This window comes from Triticum aestivum, chromosome 5A (assembly GCF_018294505.1).
Source record: "Triticum aestivum cultivar Chinese Spring chromosome 5A, IWGSC CS RefSeq v2.1, whole genome shotgun sequence".
Taxonomy (NCBI): domain Eukaryota; kingdom Viridiplantae; phylum Streptophyta; class Magnoliopsida; order Poales; family Poaceae; genus Triticum; species Triticum aestivum.
Genome location: NC_057806.1, coordinates 11,538,459 through 11,558,737, shown reverse-complemented (window position 1 = coordinate 11,558,737; position 20,279 = coordinate 11,538,459). Strand labels below are relative to the sequence as shown.

Sequence of the window (20,279 nt, the reverse complement as noted above, 5' to 3'; positions counted from 1 at the left end):
CCCTCTAAATCTGGGGCCACTGTCATGAAAACCTAGGCCCGGAGAAGCACAACTCTGTCAGCCTCGTCGAGCCCCACACTCGAGAGGGAGGCCGCCTGGGAGCGAAGTCCCGCCGCCGCCGGATCCGCCAGGGCTTTGCCTGGCGGGGAGCACCGATGGCGGCAGGGGGAGGGGGGATGAGGGAAGGGAGCGCTCGAGGGTTGCATCGCCTCCTGAGTCACCCGTGGGGAGGGCGACAGGGATCAATTGAACAAACTGAGCTAAACAGAAGTTAAAATTTCTCACGTGACATCTTTCGCCGTGCAATGAGATTGGATTTTCTCTTCCTAAAGAGGCCTGCCAGGGATGGTATGTTCGATTCATGTGCATATTAAATTGTCCTTTGCCACCCTCTATTTGTTTTTTTCGGTGGAAAAACTTCTGATTATTAATATTCATCTTCAATCACATGCATATTAAATTGTCCTTTGCCAAGGGATGAACATTTTTTGACGGTATAACAAACACCAGAATAATAAAAATTACATCCGGGTTCGTGGACCACCTAGCGACGACTATAAGCATTGAACTGTGTCGAATGCACATCGCCATCATCGTCCCTCCCTTGCTGGAGCCAGGAAAACTTTGTTGTAGTAGACAGTCGAGAAATCGTCGTGCTAAGGCCCCGTAGGACCAGTGCACCGGAGCAGCAACCATCGCCGATGAAGAAGTCGTAGATTGGAAGGATCAAACCTGTAAACACCCAAACGAAGACGAACAAAGAACGGATCCAAATAGATCCATAGAAGACCAACACCGACCGAATCCCGCGAAATCTGATGAAGACACACCTCCACACCCCCTTACAACGCTAGGCGCACCACCGGGGTGATGATAGAACATGGGATATGTTATTCCTACTAAGTGACATCGCTGCCGTCACACAGCCCCCAACCATGGTGTTGAACCTAACAGGAACAAGAAACGGGGCCCCTCATGTTAGCGTGGAGCTGAGGTCCTCCGACCTCCATGGCCCGAAGGCCATCGGAGATGAGGCGGACCAGTAGCGGCGCCGACGGAAGAAAGAGGAAAGCTTGAGATCTTTTTTCTTGTTACCACCTTCTATTTGGGTATGAAGAGAAGTAGAGCTCCATACATGGTAGGATCAACGTGGATTCCAACAATTTGATCCAAGAGATGGATAATTGGAGGGAACACCATGAGGTATAGCTAGATATAGAAAAATTCCAACACTCGTGTTTGCTCATCTTTTGGCTTGAATTTCTCACCGTTCTTCACAAGTGGAATCGAATAAGGGCAGTAAGATGGTTACATTATTTTGCACTTGCAGTGTGTGCATTCACATGATTAAAAAAATATTCTGAATGAGTTACTCCATACTCATGTCATGCTTTGGTAACAACAAACCGATATGGCATGTGGAATATTTCTTCCTTTTGTAAGACGTTGTTTGGATATTTTTTGAGTATATGCATCTTGCAGCAAGATGAAGAGGCCAGGCGTGCCATCCTAAACATACCCACCTACCTTTTGGATTTGAATATTCACTTACCTTTCGCTCACGCTCTCATTTCACCAGTCGGCCCATCGCTGGCATAGCCACGTCCGCCCATTGGCCGGGGTCAGCCATCGCCCAGTAGCTCGTTGGTGAGCCTGGTCTCGACCATGGACAAACATCCTGGATGGGTTTTCTACAAGTTGAAATGGACGGAGTAAGTGCAATCTACTAGATGTTCTTAAGATTTGTTGCAATTTGAAACTCATTGTTTGATTAAAATTTATGTAGAAAGGATGTTTATTTTGCTATTGAAAAAAAAGAACATTTTTTTTAGAGCGAAAAAAGAGTACATTGATCTATTGATAAAGAGAAATCTACTAGATATTGGTGCACTAGTAGTTATAGATGAGACTACAGAGGACACAATGTTCAAGTTTGAGAAGGTACAGAAGAAACAAGTGTCAAGCTCGAGAAGCCAAGAGAGAAGAGCAACAATGTAGACAATGAACATGAGATGGAAAAAGTACTGATTGGACTATTAGGCATTGTCAAATAAATTTGTGTATTTTTTTAAGAAGTTAAGTTTTGGAGGTTCAATTAAAATATTATTTTTCAGAGAAGCAAATATAAGCAGTTAGAAGATGATAATATATGGCCTAAATTTTAAGGGACACTCTAATCCATCTGTCCACGGCCCACCGGGGAGAGACATGGAAGAAGTGAATGAAACTATGTCTTGTCCTCTGTAGGGAGAATTGATTTTAACCCCCCCCCCCCCCCCCAAGTTCGTTCGCCTTCGATTTTATGCCCCTTTCTTTGTTTGCCTTGCTCTCAACCCCCTTCCGGTACAACATGTCTTATGTTGATTGACCGCTTGGCGCTGTTATCTGCTCAGTTATTAACTATTAATGAGCAAAAAAATGGTATTGTAATATTTCAATTTGACAAAAGGGCAGTTTCCTCGAGACCCCAGCCCACACGTGAGACAGAGCCGCCGCTCGTTCTTTCTTTCCCCCCTTCTCGTCATATCTAGCGAAAAGCCACCAGAACCGCCTTGCCCCGTCATCCGTCGCCCGTGCTGCTCCGCCGCGTTTTCCTCCCCATCCGCAGCCCTCCATTGCTGCCCCAAGGTAAGGCAAGCTTCTCCCCTTCCGTTTCCATGGATTTCACGTCGTTCCTCTTGTATGTTGTCTAAATCGTCGAAACCCTAGGTACCGAGGAAGATTGATATGGGGATTTGAGTGGGAGAGGTTGGATCTACAAAGGGGTGTGTGGATCTGAAAAGGTGAGAAAAAATTTTGTGGTTGGGACATCCAGGGGAGATGATATATCCGTTTATTCTCATTTCTATTTGATGCTTATATACTAACAAATTTGTTAAACATGCCAGCAAGAGCAGATGGATTGAAGGCGAGCGGACCCCTCTGTCTTCTCTCTTTCTTCACAGAGCCCCCGCTCGTTCTTTATTTTCCCCCATATTGTCATATCTAGCGACAAGCCGCCAGAACCGCCTTGCCCCGCCGTCCGTCGCCCCTGCTGCTCCGCCGCGTTTCCTCCCCATCCACATCCCTCCATTGCTGCCCCAAGGTAAGGGAAGCTCCTCCCCTTTCGTTTCCATGGATTTCGCGTCGTTCCTCTTGTATGTTGTCTAAATCGTCGAAACCCTAGGTACCGAGGGAGATTGACATGGAGATTTGAGTGGGGGAGGTTGGATCTACAAAGTGATGTGTGGATCTGAAAGGGTGAGAAAATATTTTGTGGTTGGGACATCCAGGGGAGGTGATACATCTAATTATTCTCATTTCTATTTGATGCTTATATACTAAAAAAATTGTTAAACATGCCAGCAAGAGTAGATGGATTGAAGGCGAGCGGACCCCTCAGTCTTCTCTCTTTCTTCATAGAGCCGCCGCTCGTTCTTTCTTTCCCCCCTTCTCGTCATATCTAGCGACAAGCCGCCAAAACCGCCTTTGCCCCGCCGTCCGTCGCCCCTGCTGCTCCGCCGCGTTTCCTTCCCATCCGCCACCCTCCATTGCCGCCCCAAGGTAAGGCAGGCTTCTCCCCTTTCGTTTGCATGGATTTTGCATCGTTCCTTTTGTACGTTGTCTAAATCGTTGAAACCCTAGGCACCGAGGGAGATTGACATGGGAATTTGAACGGGAGAGGTTGGATCTGCAAAGGGGTGCGTGGATCTGAAAAGGTGAGAAATTATTTTGAGACACCAGAGAAGGTGCGATACATCTACTTATTCTCATTTCTGTTTGATGGTTGTGTATACTAACAAATTTGTCAAACATGGCAGCAAGGGCCCCGTTCCCCCTTCGTGCGTTCCGATGTTCCATAGATCCGAACGTCAGATGCCGCCGCCGGCGGCGGTGGCCGACTGGTCGGGCCTCCACCAAGACATCCTCAGCCGCATCTTCCTCTCGATCGCATGCATCGGCGACCGGGTCAGGTTCTCCGCCGTCAACCAGCACTGGCGTGGCGTCGCGCTGCAAAACCCGCCCCCGCTCCCCTGGCTCCTCATGCCCTCCACTGCCGGGACCTCCTGCTACCGGATCTTCGGCGGGATCGCCGACCCGCAGCCGCCCCTCGCCGGCGCCGTCCGCGGGGCGCGTTTCTGCGGCTCCTCTCATGGCGGCTGGTCCGTGGTCGTGCTCCACCAGTGGCACGGCCACGCCCTGCTCAACCTCCGCTCCGGCGAGCGCGTCCTCCTCCCGGACCACGTGCGCGTCACCCTGAACGGCGGGCGCGTCCCGCCGAACTTCAACGTCATCAGGTGCCCCATAATGATCCGCGCGGCCGCCGTGTCCGCGCCGCCGCCGTCGGCTGCATGCGTCGTCGCTGCCCTGACGACAGGCCAGACCACCATGGCGTTCTGGCGCCCGGGCATGGACTGCTGGTCGCCGGCGCCGCTGGGGGCTCCGTGTGACGCCCAGGACCTGACGTACCACGACGGATGCTTCTGGGCCGTCAACCCCTGTGAGCAGCTCTTCTGCTACAGGCCGGAGATTGCCGGCGCAGACGGTGCGCTTACTGTTCAACATCTTGTCTACCAGTGCTGTGCTGACCAGATGACCCCCGCGGCGCCAGGGGAGATCGTCTCCCGCTACCTCCTGCCTGCCGCCTCCGGTGAAGATTTGCTAATGGTGAAGAGGTTCGTCGATCCGGCGAGAGGCGGCACTAGGCGGTTCGAGGTCTTCAGGCTAGAGAAGCAACTTGGCAGAACCTCCTGGCGCTTCCACAAGATGGAGGGGCAGGTGCTCTTTGTCGGCCGGAGCTGCTCCAAGGCCTTCGACACAGGGCGCAGCGGCAATCCGGGCTACATCTACTTCCTCGACGATGTCTATGGTGGCCGTCCGATGAGCGTTCTCCAGCAGAACGAATATCCCTGCACCGACATGGGTGGTTGGAGTTGCTCCCCTGACGACGAGGAAATCAAGCGCTGCCTGCCATGGGCGCATCCCTCGGACAGCTCACCGTCCATTTGGTACCTCCATTGATCTACCAGGAGTTGGTTTCTAGATTTCGATCTCATCATATTTCCATAATTTTATTTTGAGTCTTTGTTGCCCATCAACATATGCCATGCTCCAGGTCAGTGTCTCGGTTTGTTGTCTTCGTTGCTGTGGTCGTTGTCGCTCTTGTTGTAAACTTGTAATTTGGCTATGGGAAACTGGAAGTTACATATACAGTTTGTTGTATGTACTCTACTTAATCTGAAGATTGTCTTGAAACTCATTTCATCAATGAAACTCTGAACTCTTCAGACTACTACCTGTCTATACATGCTGTTTGGTATATACTCCTATATGCTTCTTCCTTAATTCTGGCTCCTAGCTAGTATTTCACTTATGTAAGATATTCTGTCGTGAATTCAACTTGAGATTTGAGATTCATATAAAGTGCTGAAATAATATTTTTCAGTATTAGATGATGCTACTGAATATGTTATGTGTGTTCAGGTATACAGCAACTAGCACTAATTGTCTGTTGAGGACTGTATGTAGTCTCTAGGTGACCCTTGTTCACTTCTTGGTATGTTTCCAAGTCGTTGCTCAGCTGAATGTTTGGTTTGTGTTAACAGAATATATTTATTGCACGTTTCCCATTTATTGTTAGTGAAGAAAATTAATTACTCTCTTCATCTCTTGCTATATTCTCAGAGAAAAAAATTGTCTGGCAATACTAATCAGGTGACCTCAGTTCAGTGGAAATGGTTGCAAGATGCAACTTCCATGACTTTGTTCACTTATTCCAATATACCCACTTTCTACAATATAAGAGCATGAATTGGACTCACAACCAGTGTAAGAAAACTCACTTTCTACAATACAAGAGCATGAATTGGACACACAGTCGGTATAAAAAAACTCACTTTGCACAATACTTGCTTCAGAATTTTAGATGACGTGGTAATCACTGACAGCGCACCTTCTCTTATCGGGGAAACCCTTTTTGGAGATTAGCGAGGGACATATTAAAGACATCAGGGAAAGAGCCAGCCCAGTTTTGCTCTTTTCAGTAATCAGGGGCATACTAAAGACATCAGGGAAAGCTCCAAAACTAATATTGCTAGACACTGATGAAATGAAGGAACCATATGATTTGGGCGGTATGATATACTCCCTCCGTAAACTAATATAAGAGCGTTTAGAATACTAAACTAGTGATCTAAACGCTCTTATATTAGTTTACAGAGGGAGTACTTTTCAGTAATAATAAGCAGGCGTGTTACGTCGTTTTCTATGGAATGTCTTAATTGTGATTTCACTTAACTGACACCAATGCCACCATCAATAAGGACCAATTGATGCTGCATCAAATCAGCATTGTATTCGCTGATATATAAAACATAACCCCGTGTAATATTAGCGAATGTACATTCCTTGCTTTTTCTATAACGAACATGATTTCTTTCCATGGGGGTTTCTTAGCTTTTTAGCTTAATGCGTAGCCACTATTTATCTGCACATGTCCACTCTCAACGCTGTTTTTGTGTAGAAGTGAGGGATGAAATTGTTAGATGTGTATAGTCTTTTTTCGGTATATTCTCATTGTATAAGGGGTTTTCTGCACTTTACTACACATATATATGTATTGGCCTTTGGCCCTCAGTAAAGTCAGTTGCTATTCATCCAACATGGTATCAGATGCTAGGTTACCCTCTCCACCTCGCACGATGCAACTCCGTGCCCGTACCTAGTCTCCCTCGCCCTCACCCGCCGTCGCCCCCCCCCCCCTTGAGCTGATGTCCGGTCGTCGTTACGCCCTGCTCCGTCCAGCCGGCGCCGTTCCGGGCCTGCCTCCTCCCCGCCCGGCCGCCGCGCCCTGCTCCGTCCAGCCGGCGCCGTCCCAGGCCTGCCCCCTTCCCGCTCGGCCGCTGTTACCCCTAGTCCGACCGGCCCGCGCCGTTCCCGCCCCCCCTGGCTGCCGCCGCCCGTTCCGCTGAAGCTGCCGCTTCGCGTGCTCCAGCCGCGAGCGAGCCAGGCCTCCTGGTCGCTCCTGATTCGGGGCTGCTGCCTTAAGCGCTCCAGCCGCGAGCGAGCCCGGTCCCCCGCTCGATCCCGATCCAGGACTCCTGCCTCGGGCGGGCGGGTCTCTATTCCATCCCGATTCAGATTCAGATCGGTTGACTCCAAAAAAAAGGAGGCAGTAACAAAAAAAAAGGATACCTCAGTATGTCATCTTCGGGCTATGTGGCTGTTCCTCGCTGCTCGGTGATCTTTGATGGCACCAACTATGCTGAGTTCGCCGGTTTCATGCGTATTCATATGTGCGGCCTTCTGCTGTGGGGTGTTCTCTCTGGCGAGGTACCCTGTCCGCCGTGCCCTGTTGCTCCGGTGGCGCCTGTTCCGCCAGTACCGCCGGTGATTGCTGCTGATGCTTCTCAGGCTGATCGGGATGCAGCCAAGACTCTTGATGATGCTGCAGTTGATGCTTATGATCAACAGGTATCTGCCTATTCTGATGCTCTTTCTGTCTATCGGGATGATCTGTCTGCTTACACTCAGTGGTGCAATGATGATGCTCGAGCGGCTGCTGTTCTCACTGCGAGTGTCCTCCCTCTGTTTGCTTCGGAGTTCATGGGACTTGGCACAGTTGCAGCGATGTGGTCTTATCTGTGTCAGCGCTATCAGCCCTCTGGTGATGCTCTCTACCTATCTGTGGTGCGTCAGGAGCATGCACTTCAGCAAGGTGATTCCTCTGTTGATGAGTTCTATTCACAGTGCTCTGCCATCTGGTGCCAGCTTGATTCTCTTCGGACAGTTGTTTGTGGAACCTGTCGTTGCTGTCAGACTACTCGGTCTGATCTGGAGTTTCAGCGGGTTCATGAGTTCTTATCTCGTCTCCGGTCTGAGTTTGAGCCTCGACGTGCTCACTTGCTTGCTCGTGGTCGTGTTCCTATCTCGGAGGTACTTGCCGAGCTTCGTGCTGAGGAGACTCGCCTTCGCTCTGCTGGGTTGCTTCTGGTTCCGTCAGTGCTGGCCGCCCGAGCTCCTGTGTCGTCTGCTCGCCTCACCGCTCCACCGCTCCTGCCTACTCCTCCAGGGGGGTCAGTCGTCCTCCTTATGCTGAGAAGGGCACGTCGCGCCGTGACACCTTCTGTGGTTACTGCTCCCGGTCAGGTCACCCAGAGTCTGATTGTCGCCAGAAGAAGCGAGACTAGAGGCGCTCCCCTTCCAGCGGGACTCCTGTGTCTTCCTCGACTCCGTCCCTCACTAATCAGGATATTGTACGCCTCAAGCGTCTACTTGCTTCATCCGGCTCCTCGTCGACTGGTTCTGCTGCTGCAGTGACTGCATCCCCTTCATCACCATCGCAGCCACCTACACAGTCAAGTAAATCTTCGTGGGTTCTTGATTCTGGAGCTTCTTTTCATATGTCTTCTGATTCTTCTGCGTTGTCTTCTCTTCGACCTCTTGATTCGCCTGTTAATGTTCTTACCGCCGATGGCACACCTCTCCCTGTTGCTAGTCGTGGTATTCTTTCCACTCCTTCATTTTCGACTCTGAGTGTTTCACATGTTCCTCGCCTTACCATGAATCTTTTTTCCGCTGCCCAACTTACTGATTCTGGTTGTCGTGTCATTCTTGATACCGACTCTTGCTCTATTCAGGATCGTCGCACCAAGGCTTTGGTTGGTGCTGGCCCTCGGCGCCGTGAGTCAGAGGGTCTTTAGGAGGTCGACTGGCTTTGTGTTCCTTCCGCTGCCACCACTTCTGCCAGCTCCCATGCTCTCGCTGCCTCTTCGTTTGCGTCCTTCCAGCAGTGGCATCATCGCCTTGGTCACCTTTGTGGCTCTCGCTTGTCTTCTTTAGTCCGCCAGGGCCTCTTAGGGTCTGTATCTGGAGATATTTATTTACATTGTAATGGTTGCAGACTGGGCAAATAGACCCAGTTACCTTATCCCACCAGTGAGTCGGTATCTCAGCGTCCTTTTGACTTAGTTCATTCTGATGTTTGGGGTCATGCTCCCTTTGATTCGAAAGGTGGACATCGCTACTATGTTATGTTTATTGATGATTTCTCTCGCTACACTTGGCTCTACTTCATGAAATCTCATGGTGAGGTTCTCTCTATATACAAACGATTTGCCGCCATGGTTCACACCCAGTTTTCCATGCCCATTCGTACTTTTCGTGCTGACTCCGCTGGAGAGTTTATCTCCCAGCTGTTGCGTGGTTTTCTCGCGGAACAGGGTACTCTTGCCCAGTTCTCATGTCCTGGTGCTCATGCTCAGAATGGCGTTGCTGAACGTAAGCATCGCCATTTGCTTGAGACGGCTCGTGCGATGATGATTGCTTCTTCTCTTCCACCCTATTTTTGGGCTGAGGCTGTTTCTACATCCACCTATCTCATCAACATTTAGCCATCGACTGTCTTGCAGGGTGGTATTCCTCTAGAGTGTCTCACTGGTCGCTCTCCTGACTACTCCGCTCTTCGTATGTTTGAATGCATGTGCTATGTTCTTCTTGCCCCCCGAGAACGCACCAAACTGACTACTCAGTTGATTGAATGTGTTTTCCTTGGTTACAGTGATGAGCACAAGGGCTATCGATGTTGGGATCCTGTGGGTCGTCGCTTGTGCATCTCGCATGATGTGACTTTTGACGAGTCTCGTTCCTACTACCCACGTCCTTCTTCCTCGAGTTTCTCTGTGGATGATCTCGCTTTCCTTCTCCTTCCTGATACACCTTGCTATGTGCCTTCTGTGTCATCTCTTCCTCCGCCATCTCTCCTTCCTTCTCCTTCACCACCGACCCCACCTTCTCCATCCTTCTCCTCCACCTCTTCACCCTCATCCCCAGTTCGTCGCCCTCTCTCACCGTTCCCTCTCCACTATACTCGTCTCCCTCGTCCTGAGGATGTCTCATCTGACGTGCCTTCCACCTCTGGTGCACCTCTTCTCACGCATCCCCTGGTTCACAACCTCCGGGCTCGGCCTCGCCCCCCGCCTGATCGCTACTCTCCTGATTGGTATGGTCTCTCTGTCATTGCTGAGCGCACTTCCTATCAGACTACCATGACTCAACCCGAATGGCAGCTTGCGATGGCCGAAGAACTTGCTGCCCTTGAGCACTCTGGCACATGGGAGCTGGTTTCCCTCCCTCCCGGTGTTCGTCCCATCACCTGCAAGTGGGTCTACAAGATTAAGACTCGCTCTGATGGTTCTCTTAAGCGCTACAAAGCTCATCTTGTGGCCCGTGGTTTTCAGCAGGAGAAGGGACGCGACTATGATGAGACATTTGCTCATGTGGCTCACATGACCACTGTCCGCACTCTCCTTGCTGTGGCTTCTGTTCGTCAGTGGTCTATCTCTCAACTTGATGTCCAGAACGCCTTTCTCAATGGCGAGCTGCGTGAGGAGGTTTACATGCAGCCACCACCGGGGTATTATGCTCCTGACGGTATGGTCTGTCGACTTCGCCGCTCCCTCTATGGACTTAACAGGCCCCTCGCGCTTGGTTTGAGCGTTTCGCCTCTGTGGTGACTGTTGCTGGTTTCTTGCCCAGTGATCATGATCCCGCGTTTTTTTGTTCACACATCTCCTCATGGTCGGACTCTTCTCCTTCTTTATGTTGATGACATGATCATCACTGGTGACGACTCTGACTACATTGCCTTTGTTAAGGCTCGCCTTCACGACCAGTTCCTCATGACTGATCTTGGTGCTCTTCGCTATTTTCTTGGGATTGAGATCTCCTTGACCTCTGATGGCTTCTACATCTCTCAAGAGAAATATATTCAAGATCTTCTTGCTCGAGCTGCTCTCAGTGATGACCGCACTGTTGTGACTCCTATGGAGTTTAACGTTCAGCTTCGTGCCTCCGATGGTGACCCTCTTCCTAATCCCACTCGCTATCGTCACCTTGTTGGTAGCCTTGTCTATCTTGCTGTTACGCATCCTGACATCTCCTATCCCGTTCACATCCTGAGTCAGTTTGTTTCAGCCCCCACCTCTGTCCACTATAGTCACCTCCTCCGTGTTCTATGATATCTTCATGGCACGATCTCTCAGCGTCTTTTCTTTCCCCGCTCCAGTTCTCTTGAGCTCCAGGCTTACTCTGATGCTACCTGGGCTAGTGATCCCTCTAATCGACGCTTGCTGTCTGCTTACTGTGTCTTTCTTGGTGGCTTTCTTATTGCCTGGAAGACCAAGAAACAGACTGCAGTGTCTCGCTCGAGTACAGAGGCTGAGCTACATGCCATGGCTATGTTGACAGCTGATGTGATCTGGTTATGATGGTTACTTGAGGATTTTGGTGTGTCTGCTACTACCTCGACTCCCTTACTGTCAGACAGTACTGGTGCTATCAGTATTGCACGTGACCCGGTGAAGCACGAGCTCACCAAGCACATCAGTGTGGATGCCCACTTTGTGCGTGCTGCTGTGCAGGATCAGACTCTCGCTCTTCACTACGTGCCCTCTGAGTTACAGTTGTCTGACTTCTTCACGAAGGCAGAGACTCGAGCGCAGCATACCTTTTTCCTCTCCAAACTCAGTGTTGTTGATCCATCATGAGTTTGAGGGGGGGTGTTAGATGTGTATAGTCTCTTCTCGGTATATTCCCATTGTATAAGGGGTTTTCTGCACTTTACCACACATGTATATGTATTGGTCTTTGACCCTCGGTAAAGTCAGTTGCTATTCATCCAACAGAAATGAGTCGCCATTTGTGAACTGCGGGGCACCTGTTGTATGTAAGCTCCATAATATGTCGGATCAGAACCAAGATCTTTAACTAGAAACCTATTTACCGAATTGAAACCATTTTTGTTTACTGGTGTTATCTTTTGCAGTCTGTGATACTTCCAATTCAGATCATAAGAATCAGTCAGCTGGTCATCTTGAGTGTTCCTGGAGGTATAACCCTATTCGTCAATCCTAGGATGGCTGTCCAGCAGGAGTGCATGCGGTTTTTCTATCTCTCGAGATGTGCTACAGCATGCCATGCTCATGTTATCCAATATTTGAGCTTGCAAGCATATGCTCAGAAACAATAAGCGCCAGCACTCTTCAATTATTTTTGTGTGTGTTATGTTTTGTCACAGAATTCACAACGGCAGGCAGTTGAGCAATGATGTTAATTTTTAACTGATAAGTGGCAGCAATGGTGAATTTAATACTAACATTCACATTGTTCTTGCAAGGCTTACAAACACATGTTAGTATGTTACAACATTCGGAGAATACCAGGTTCAAAGATACGAGGTCTGGGAGCTTTGCTTTGGTACCCCTTCCCCCCCCCCCCCTGATTTTTTTTGAAAATAGACGAAGTACTGTTGGCCTCTGCATCAAGTGAATGCACGTAGTCCATATGTCCCTGAAGGGCAGTACCGTGAATAATGCTATGTTCTGTTCGGCCTGTCCAAGGTGCGATCTTCTGACTGACGGTACCTTCGCGCTCGTTGAGAGGCTAAACAATAACGATATCCCTGTCTATGACGATAACGATTGGTCTTTGCGATTCAAGTGGTCGAGGCCTTCGAAATTCAGGAGTCAATTGCACAAAACTACCACATTTGTGGCTAGGTTTGCAGAAAACCACCAAGTCACTAATCCGTTGCAAAAAACACTTCATTAGCAATAAACTTGTTGCAAAAAGCACTGATCGGGTGATTTAACCCATTTATTCATTTTCTGACAAGTGGGGCCCGCCTGTCAAGAGCTGACTTGGCAAACAAATGTCATACACACCCCTGGATCTCAAAATAAAAAGCAATCAACTCCTTGCTCTCAACCCCCCTGCTCTCAATCCCGCCGCCAGGGCCGTCCCATGGATATACGGGGCCCCAGGGCAATAAAAGAATAAGGGGCCCTTCTTGAGACATACAAAAGCTCAATTTTTCTTTTCAAAAGTAATGTAATATGGATATCCAGTATATAGCATAGATTGGTGATCTTTCGACTCTAAGACTGGCAGTACCACTATTTATCAATCAAGAGAAATGCATCGGGATAGTAATGAAATAATATAGCTCCACAAAATATCGATTTCCTAATTGTCAATAGAGACATCAATTTTTTGGCACAACAAATAACCTTGTAAAAACTGGTTGCTACTTAATCATTTGTGTTACCATGTACATATGTTCTGGATCCTCCCCCAATCTGCCATGTTCTGGTACCCAAAAATTTATCACCCAAATAATAATTCACCTCTTCCAAACTATCCTACATACGGCATAGCAAAGCAAACTGTGTATTTCATGTTAATACTATGATGACAAATGGAGATTCCCTAGAAGAATTCTAGTTTTGTAAAAGTTAACAGTAATTGTCCCTTTTGAGATTATACTACTAGTAATTTCTTGAAGACAAGTCAGTAAACAAGCTGCACAAAAAATGGTTAATACAGGGATCAAAAGCACCTGGATATTGATTGATGTGGATGTAGATGCCTTGATCCATACGCCGCAGTAGTCAGCACGAACAAAGAAGACGACACCATGAAGTGGATGAAATTTCTCCCTTCTCCTAGACTACTGCCTGAGCCCTCTGACATTTGGATCCAATGAAGAGCGGAAGAAAATCCATGGAGATTAGCGGATCTGCGATGTTTGAATCATGCGTAGAGCTATTTATCAACGAATCTTTGAATTGAAGAACGAGATTATAGGAAAGAAGAACATGTACTTTCCTGGTCGACCAAAGTCTAGGAAACGGCCAGAGCGTTGAGAAACGAAGGAGAGCTGATTGGGGAATGATTTGCGCCGTAGATATCCATTGATGACTGGCCACGACTTTGGAATCGGAGCGGGGACGCCGAGTTTGGGATTTGGCGAAGCAGAGGAGTCGCAGGTCTGGGGTCCAGTGCAAACAGATTGATTATCGATGAATTCCTTCGTGAGGTTTGTCTAATGGGCTTTTCCTTGCACGGTTCCTTGGAAAAAAATCGTGTATTTTCTTTGGGCTTCATGAAGGTATACTATCTCGGCCGGGGCCCCTGCCTCCTCGGGGCCCAGGGCGGGCGCCCCGTTTGCCCGGCCTATGGGCCGGGCCTGCCCGCCGGCTCCCGTCGCCGTCGATGTCGACCTGAGCCGCCGTGCCCAGATGATGGCCTCGTCTGCGCGCAGCCGCCGCGACGTCATCCTCACTAGAGAAGGGCAGCAGCGACACCCTCAGCTCGGTGGCGACGGGAGTGCTCGGCCCCGCGGCTGCTCGATGCCGTGCAAGCAGCGGCAGCAGCTCGAGGCCGCTCCTCCCTGGCTCGACGCTGTGCCCGAAGCAACAGCTCAGAGCAGTTGGGGACGCCGTGCAGTGCACCACCACCAGGGGCTAGGCGTGGGTCTCTTGGACGGGGGTTCCACGATGGCATCCTCCTCCTCCTCGTGGTGGACGCGCCGCCGCTCTGCGCCGCGCAGAGCCCCATCTCGCAGCCCCCGTCGCCCGGCGCGCCCACCGCGTCCCCGCTCCTCCGCCCTGACGAGGACAAGGCGCCGAAGGCGTCCCCTCCCGCACCGAGCCGTCGCCGCTCCCTTCCCCCGCCGTGGCCCCCTCCTCCGCGCACTCGCCGACGCCGTCTCATCCCTGCACTCCGCCGCCGCGCCCCTGCCACCGACAAGGAAGGAGACGACGACGACGCCGATTACAGCAACAAGAAGGGCCAGGCCCCAGCAGCTTAGGGCGGCGCTGACGGGTTAGGTGAGGTGACCGGAGCCGGAGCCGGCGCCGGAGGAACGCCAGTCGCGCAGGGGAGATGAGTCACGAGCGAAGGGAGCGGGAGGGATGGGTGTGGGGGAGGGGGGGGGGGGTCTGATTGCTTTTCTATTTTAGATCCAGGGATGTGTATGTTAATTTTTCGCCATGTCAGCACCTTACAATTGGGCCCCAGTTGTCAGAAAGCGATCAAACGGGACAAATCACCTGATCAGTGCTTTTTGCAACGAGATTACGTGGATCACGGTAATTTTTGCAACGGATTAGCGACTTGGTGGTTTTCTGCAAACCTAGCCGTAAATGTTGTAGTTTTATGCAATCAACTCGAAATTCAGTCCAGAGAGTTTTGCGACACCAAAGTGGACCATTCCTGAAGATGCTGCCCCTGGTGTTTATAGGCTGAGGTATTTTGGTGCCTCCAAGCCGCTGATATGGTCGATCAAGCATTTTACAGGTACCTCTCACGCGTTTGCAGTGCGTTAAGCAATTCAGAACTTGCGACGATGTCGTATGAAACCGCTCCTCTTTATGCTTTTGTTACAAGGAAATATATGGTGTGTACATTAGGGAAAATACATCTCACTATATACTATCATGTGGATATATCCAGTGTTTTGCAATAGCGGTGGAACATTTCAGGTTCCTGTATGTATGTCTGGATTCACTCACGCCGCGAGGGACACACTATATAGGTTCAGATTGTGCCATCACGCATATTGGATGTATATGTTAAGGTTGAGATACATGCAGATTGGATGCCATGTTGTATGGACATAAATTATCCATGGTGGACCACTGTTCTCATCAAGTGAGGTTTACCGCCTTTGAGCACTTGCTACGGTGATCAGATGGCAGATTGATTGATGTAATTCATGAGAAATGGAAAATGACAGTTCACAGCCTGGCACTAGAGTAACATTTTCAAGCACAAGGCTGCAAAAGCAGCAAGAGTAGCATTTCAAGCACAAGGCGGCAAAAGCAGCAAGATTATCTTTGATGTGATAATCTCTTGTATGGAATGTGAACCTTGTTGTTAAGTCATTTGGTAGAGACACTTTTGTCATGCATACTTACCTGCTGAGCCGAGACATTATTTCCTTCTTTATCATTACTTGGACCTTTGTTGGTCCGATATGAAGAGAACTAGCGCTTCACACATGGTAAAGTCAACGGTGGATTCCAACAATTTGGTCCAAGAGATGGATAATTGGAAGAAAACAATCCAACAGAGTATATCTAGATCAACTGAATTTCCACCACCTGTGTTTGCTCATTCTTTGGCTTCCTCCAACATTCCAGACTGTTCAGTGGACTTATTTCACATTTGTGAATCGCAAGTCTTGAACGCAATCTTGACGGAAGTATTTATACGGATGTGGATGAACTTCTCACCGTTCTTCATGCAGTTGACATCCCTTTACCAATTTCATGCAGTTTTAACCATTCTTCGCAAGTGGAACGAATACAAGTGATTTTGCACTTGCAGTGTGCGTGTTCTCATGATAAAATAGTTTCTGGACGAGTCACTCCATACTCATGTCATCCTTTGGTAACATAAAAACGATATAGCATGTGGAATATTTCGTCCTTTTGTAAGACATAGTTTGGATAATCTTTTGAGTATATACATCTTACAGCAAGATGGAGAGGCCAGACGTACCTTTTTGAATTTGGATGTCAAGGGTTCAAATGTTAAAAGCTTTCTTCTGAATTACATTCAATCTATATTTTTTATTCTTTTGCGAGAAAAATTCCGATCTATTCATCATATATCATGATAGTGCATGGAACACTAGAAATAAACTAGATGATACCCCGCGCGTTGCTGCGGAATTAGTAGCACTATATACAGAATAAATATTTATGAAGTAAGAAATGAAAAAATGTAATTTTTTTAACCTTTGATGAAACAATACGAAAAGCCAGGAAAATTAGTATAATGTAGAGTATCCCCATACTTGCTTAATTAGAATGCATCTTAATGAAAAGGGACATATAGTTTCATGAGATTTTTCTCATAATAATTCAATGTAATATAATTTGATTATCTATTAGAAATGCATTAGAGCAAAAATAAATTCATGCTACTTTTGTGAGCCTTGCGTGCTAATATGCCCAAATTGGAATTAGCTTCCATTGTCCACCATGATCAATTTTTAGTGGAAAAGTAACGAAAGGTACGCAAAATGTCATGGTTATTAAGTAGGACTACAAATACACTCCATTTTCTACATAATATTCAAGTGACTACCATCCATCATATCATAGAACAATTAAAGTGAGTGAGAATACTCATCAGAAAAAAGGCCATACTTGATCCTCTCACCAAGGATTGTCACTAACACCAGAACAATCAAATAGTGGTATTCCCAGTTATTCTTACATTTTTAAAAGTGAAGCTATAACCTGAGAGGAGATTGTTAAGTATAATTTCCGGAGAGTATGCATGAGAATTGCATTCTCCACTGCAATTGGATATGAAGCTACAACCTGTAAATTGTAATGCATCAGCAAGTTATGGGAATAAAAGGTATACCTTTAGAAATTAAGGAAATACATTATTTGATTGCGGCCTATATTTTTACATATCTGAAGGGTGTGTGTTGCAGCAGGAATATGCAGGCATAGAAAAGAAATATGTTATAGACATGAGTGAGATTATGAAACCATGCGACATTTGTAAATTTTTATTAGCTCGTCACAGACGAATTACATAAAGGAAAAAATGAAATAACAATGGCAGTAGCAATAATAGTCTCTTTAAGCATTATTGTAAAAAAATAAAGAAGTGTAGCAGTTGTTATGCGGAAGCATGAATGATAATGCCATTGTGCGAACATATTAGTGATTGTGTCAACCGTCAGCGTAATACGGTTCAAATATAGCTAATAAAAGCTTCAATTTAATAAAGGAAAAGTATGACATATCATTATGTAAAACATATGCAAATATGAAAAATTTCTATTTGATTTTGTTTAATATTTGGAGAATTCCCTTTTAAACTTCCACTTGAAGCCGCCAGTCGATTAACCAGCAACTCATGTCCACAACATTATTTACAAAACCTTCCATTTTGAATGATAAATCCAAAACACGCCTAATCCAATACAGTGCTAGCTTGCCAGGCTAGATGATGTTCAGATTGGATAGTACTGCCGAAACACACATGCCCATCTATTCGGGTATTGGATCGATCTGATGACATTCATCATGGAATAGTACTGTCCTTTTTTTGGCGGGTCCGTGCAATAGTTCTGTCGGGCAGCAATATACCTGAAAATGACCAAAGAATATGCCTTAAAAAATCAAAGCAAAGCAAAAAAAAATACCAATTAAATTCATACTAAACTACACCTGTGTGCAAGTATGAGAGAGAGAGAGATGCAGGATTGAATTTCCTGTAGTAAATAGTATGTTTCACCTGTTTATTCCGTCCAATCAGCGCCATCGATTTAAATCAACGTTGTTCCATCTATTTATTCCTTCCAACAATAAATAAATAAAATAAAACGAAGATGGAACAGAGATGGTTGTTTCATGCTTGCCGGGAATGCTTGAATTAGAGAGGATTGTGGATTAGAAAGACTGACCGGACTGCTGCACAGATGAGGCGGCTGGAAACAGAATAGATCTCGCTTCTAAAAGATGCTTCCTACCACATATAAATCAGAGCTTCCAAGTTCCAACCCAAATAAACCTGAGATCGCTTAGATTTGGGGAGATAGAGAAGAAGGAGAGCACACCCACCTAATGGTGCAGGAGATGCTGGAGGAGGATGACAGCAGTGAGACGTGTGGCTTGCCTGGAGCTATGGTCGACACCGGGGCATGAGGATTGGGCCAGTGGTGTTCACAGGGATTGATTCATCGGCAACAGATTGCGGGCTCAAATCAATTGCGATGATCGCAGGGGCCTGGGTCGGCAGCAACATACACGTCTAGGCGGCGACCCCCCATGAACGCTGGGCTAGCAGCGGCACCGTGCCATGAGAAGCACCATAGCGCCGCTCAGAGCGAGATCTGTATGGTAGCTTTGCCACGGCTGATGATGAAGGGGGTTATTTGTTTGGGTGAGTGGAACTATATGGAGAATACGAAGAGGAGGGGGCGTCATTGAGAAAATAAAGTGGGAGGATGGTGGAGAAGATAATGCGTCTTCATTCCAGAGAAGTCCATAATTTACGGATGTAAACGGATGAGGGATGGTAACAAAACGTTGTGCTTCGGTCCTTTCTGTGCACCAGTAGCGGGACGTTTGATGTGGCATCATGCATATTGGGAGTTGCTGATGTGGCAGGTTGTTGAGTTGGATAGCTTGCATGTTGAGATAAATACTTGTAGTGGGGATGAATCTCTTAAGTATATAGGATTACATCTAGGTCCGTAGAACACCTAGCGACGACTACAAGCACTGGAGCAAGCCGAAGGCGCGTCGTCGTCATCGCCCCTCCTTCACCGGAGCCGGGCATAACTTGTAGTAGACACTCAGGAAGTCATCATGCTAAGACCCGACGAGACCAGCGCACCAGAAACACCAACCGCCGGCAATGAAGAGAAGGGTAGATTAGAACGATCCAACATTTAGACACGCGAACAAAGACCGGATCGATGGGAGTGAATTGCAAAAAACCACCACATTTGAAGTTGAAGCATCCAATTGCCACCACATTTGTTGCGCGTTCCAAAAATCCACCACTTTACTTGTAAATTTTCTCAATAAAAATAAATGACCGGTTTGCCGCAGTTAACACGATTTCTGACTAGGCTGGCCCACCCGTCATGTGCCACGTGGGCGAGGCCAGACGGCGAGTGGGTTGACGGCCGTTAGGGCTGTCGGTACAAAACAGATCCCCCACTCCCCGCTGCTCACACTCCACTCCACTCACACACTCTCTCACTCTCACTCATCTGCTCTGTCCCCTGTTGCCGCCGCCGGAGTTCTTCGCCGCTGCCGGAGGCACGGTTCCCTCCCCGCTGTAGAAGATGCCGTCGTGAAAGGATGGAAAGGAGAGCAGCGATGAGGAGGAGCTGCTCGGCATGGATCTGGAGCAGCACTGGGTAAGATATCTGCTTTGCACCTAGGGTTAGGGTTCAAGTGTTCTTCGATTTGAGACCATGTTTGGAGCAGTTGCTATCTTTTCTGCGGTTCACTAGTGTTCTACAATGCAGGCGAACCCTGGCACCACTATAGATGCATCCTTCTGTGGTAGAGCTGCAGATGCAAGCATCACATGTAGACTGCACTTGGCCCCATGCATGAAATATGTTGCATTTGAAGGAAAGGGCACTGGGAGGAGGTTCTATGGATGTGTTGTTCCTCAGGTCAGTAAATTCAGTGGTAGTTAGTCTGCAGATTCAGTTAATTGTGTTAGTAGTAGTTAGTCTGCAGTAAATTCAGTTAATTTGGACTATCTGCAGTTGCAACAATCAAATGTTAGTTTGTTTGCAGTAAATTTGCACTGTTTGCAGTAAATTTGGTAGTTAGTATGTAGTAAATTTGGACTGTCTGTAGTTGTTGTCAGTAAATTCAGTTAATTGTGTTAGTGGTAGTTAGTCTGCAGTAAATTTAGTAAATTCAGTCATTTTGGACTATCTGTAGTTGATGAAACATGTTTTT

The 20,279-nt window shown here is 47.8% G+C and overlaps 1 protein-coding gene across 3 annotated transcripts; it reads left to right on the top strand.

Annotated features, from left to right (window-relative positions):
* The first annotated feature begins 2,340 nt into the window (after positions 1–2,340).
* On the top strand, positions 2,341–5,252 carry LOC123101996 (uncharacterized). Of its 3 annotated transcripts, none has more exons than XM_044523246.1 (7): positions 2,341–2,628; positions 2,710–2,783; positions 2,898–3,085; positions 3,167–3,240; positions 3,346–3,543; positions 3,625–3,698; positions 3,801–5,252. In XM_044523246.1, exon 7 carries the CDS (start codon positions 3,832–3,834, stop codon positions 4,999–5,001), a length of 1,170 nt encoding a protein of 389 aa, XP_044379181.1. In that variant the 5' UTR covers positions 2,341–2,628; positions 2,710–2,783; positions 2,898–3,085; positions 3,167–3,240; positions 3,346–3,543; positions 3,625–3,698; positions 3,801–3,831; the 3' UTR covers positions 5,002–5,252. The 3 variants fall into 3 exon arrangements, with proteins under 3 accessions (XP_044379181.1, XP_044379180.1, XP_044379183.1); XM_044523245.1 differs by having other exon boundaries at positions 2,889–3,085; XM_044523248.1 differs by having other exon boundaries at positions 2,889–3,085; positions 3,167–3,277.
* The last annotated feature ends 15,027 nt before the right edge of the window (positions 5,253–20,279 follow it).

Bases quoted from the DNA above. Each gene is read 5' to 3' on its own strand.
- LOC123101996 (XM_044523246.1), top strand. From the start codon at position 3,832: ATGTTCCATAGATCCGAACGTCAGATGCCGCCGCCGGCGGCGGTGGCC.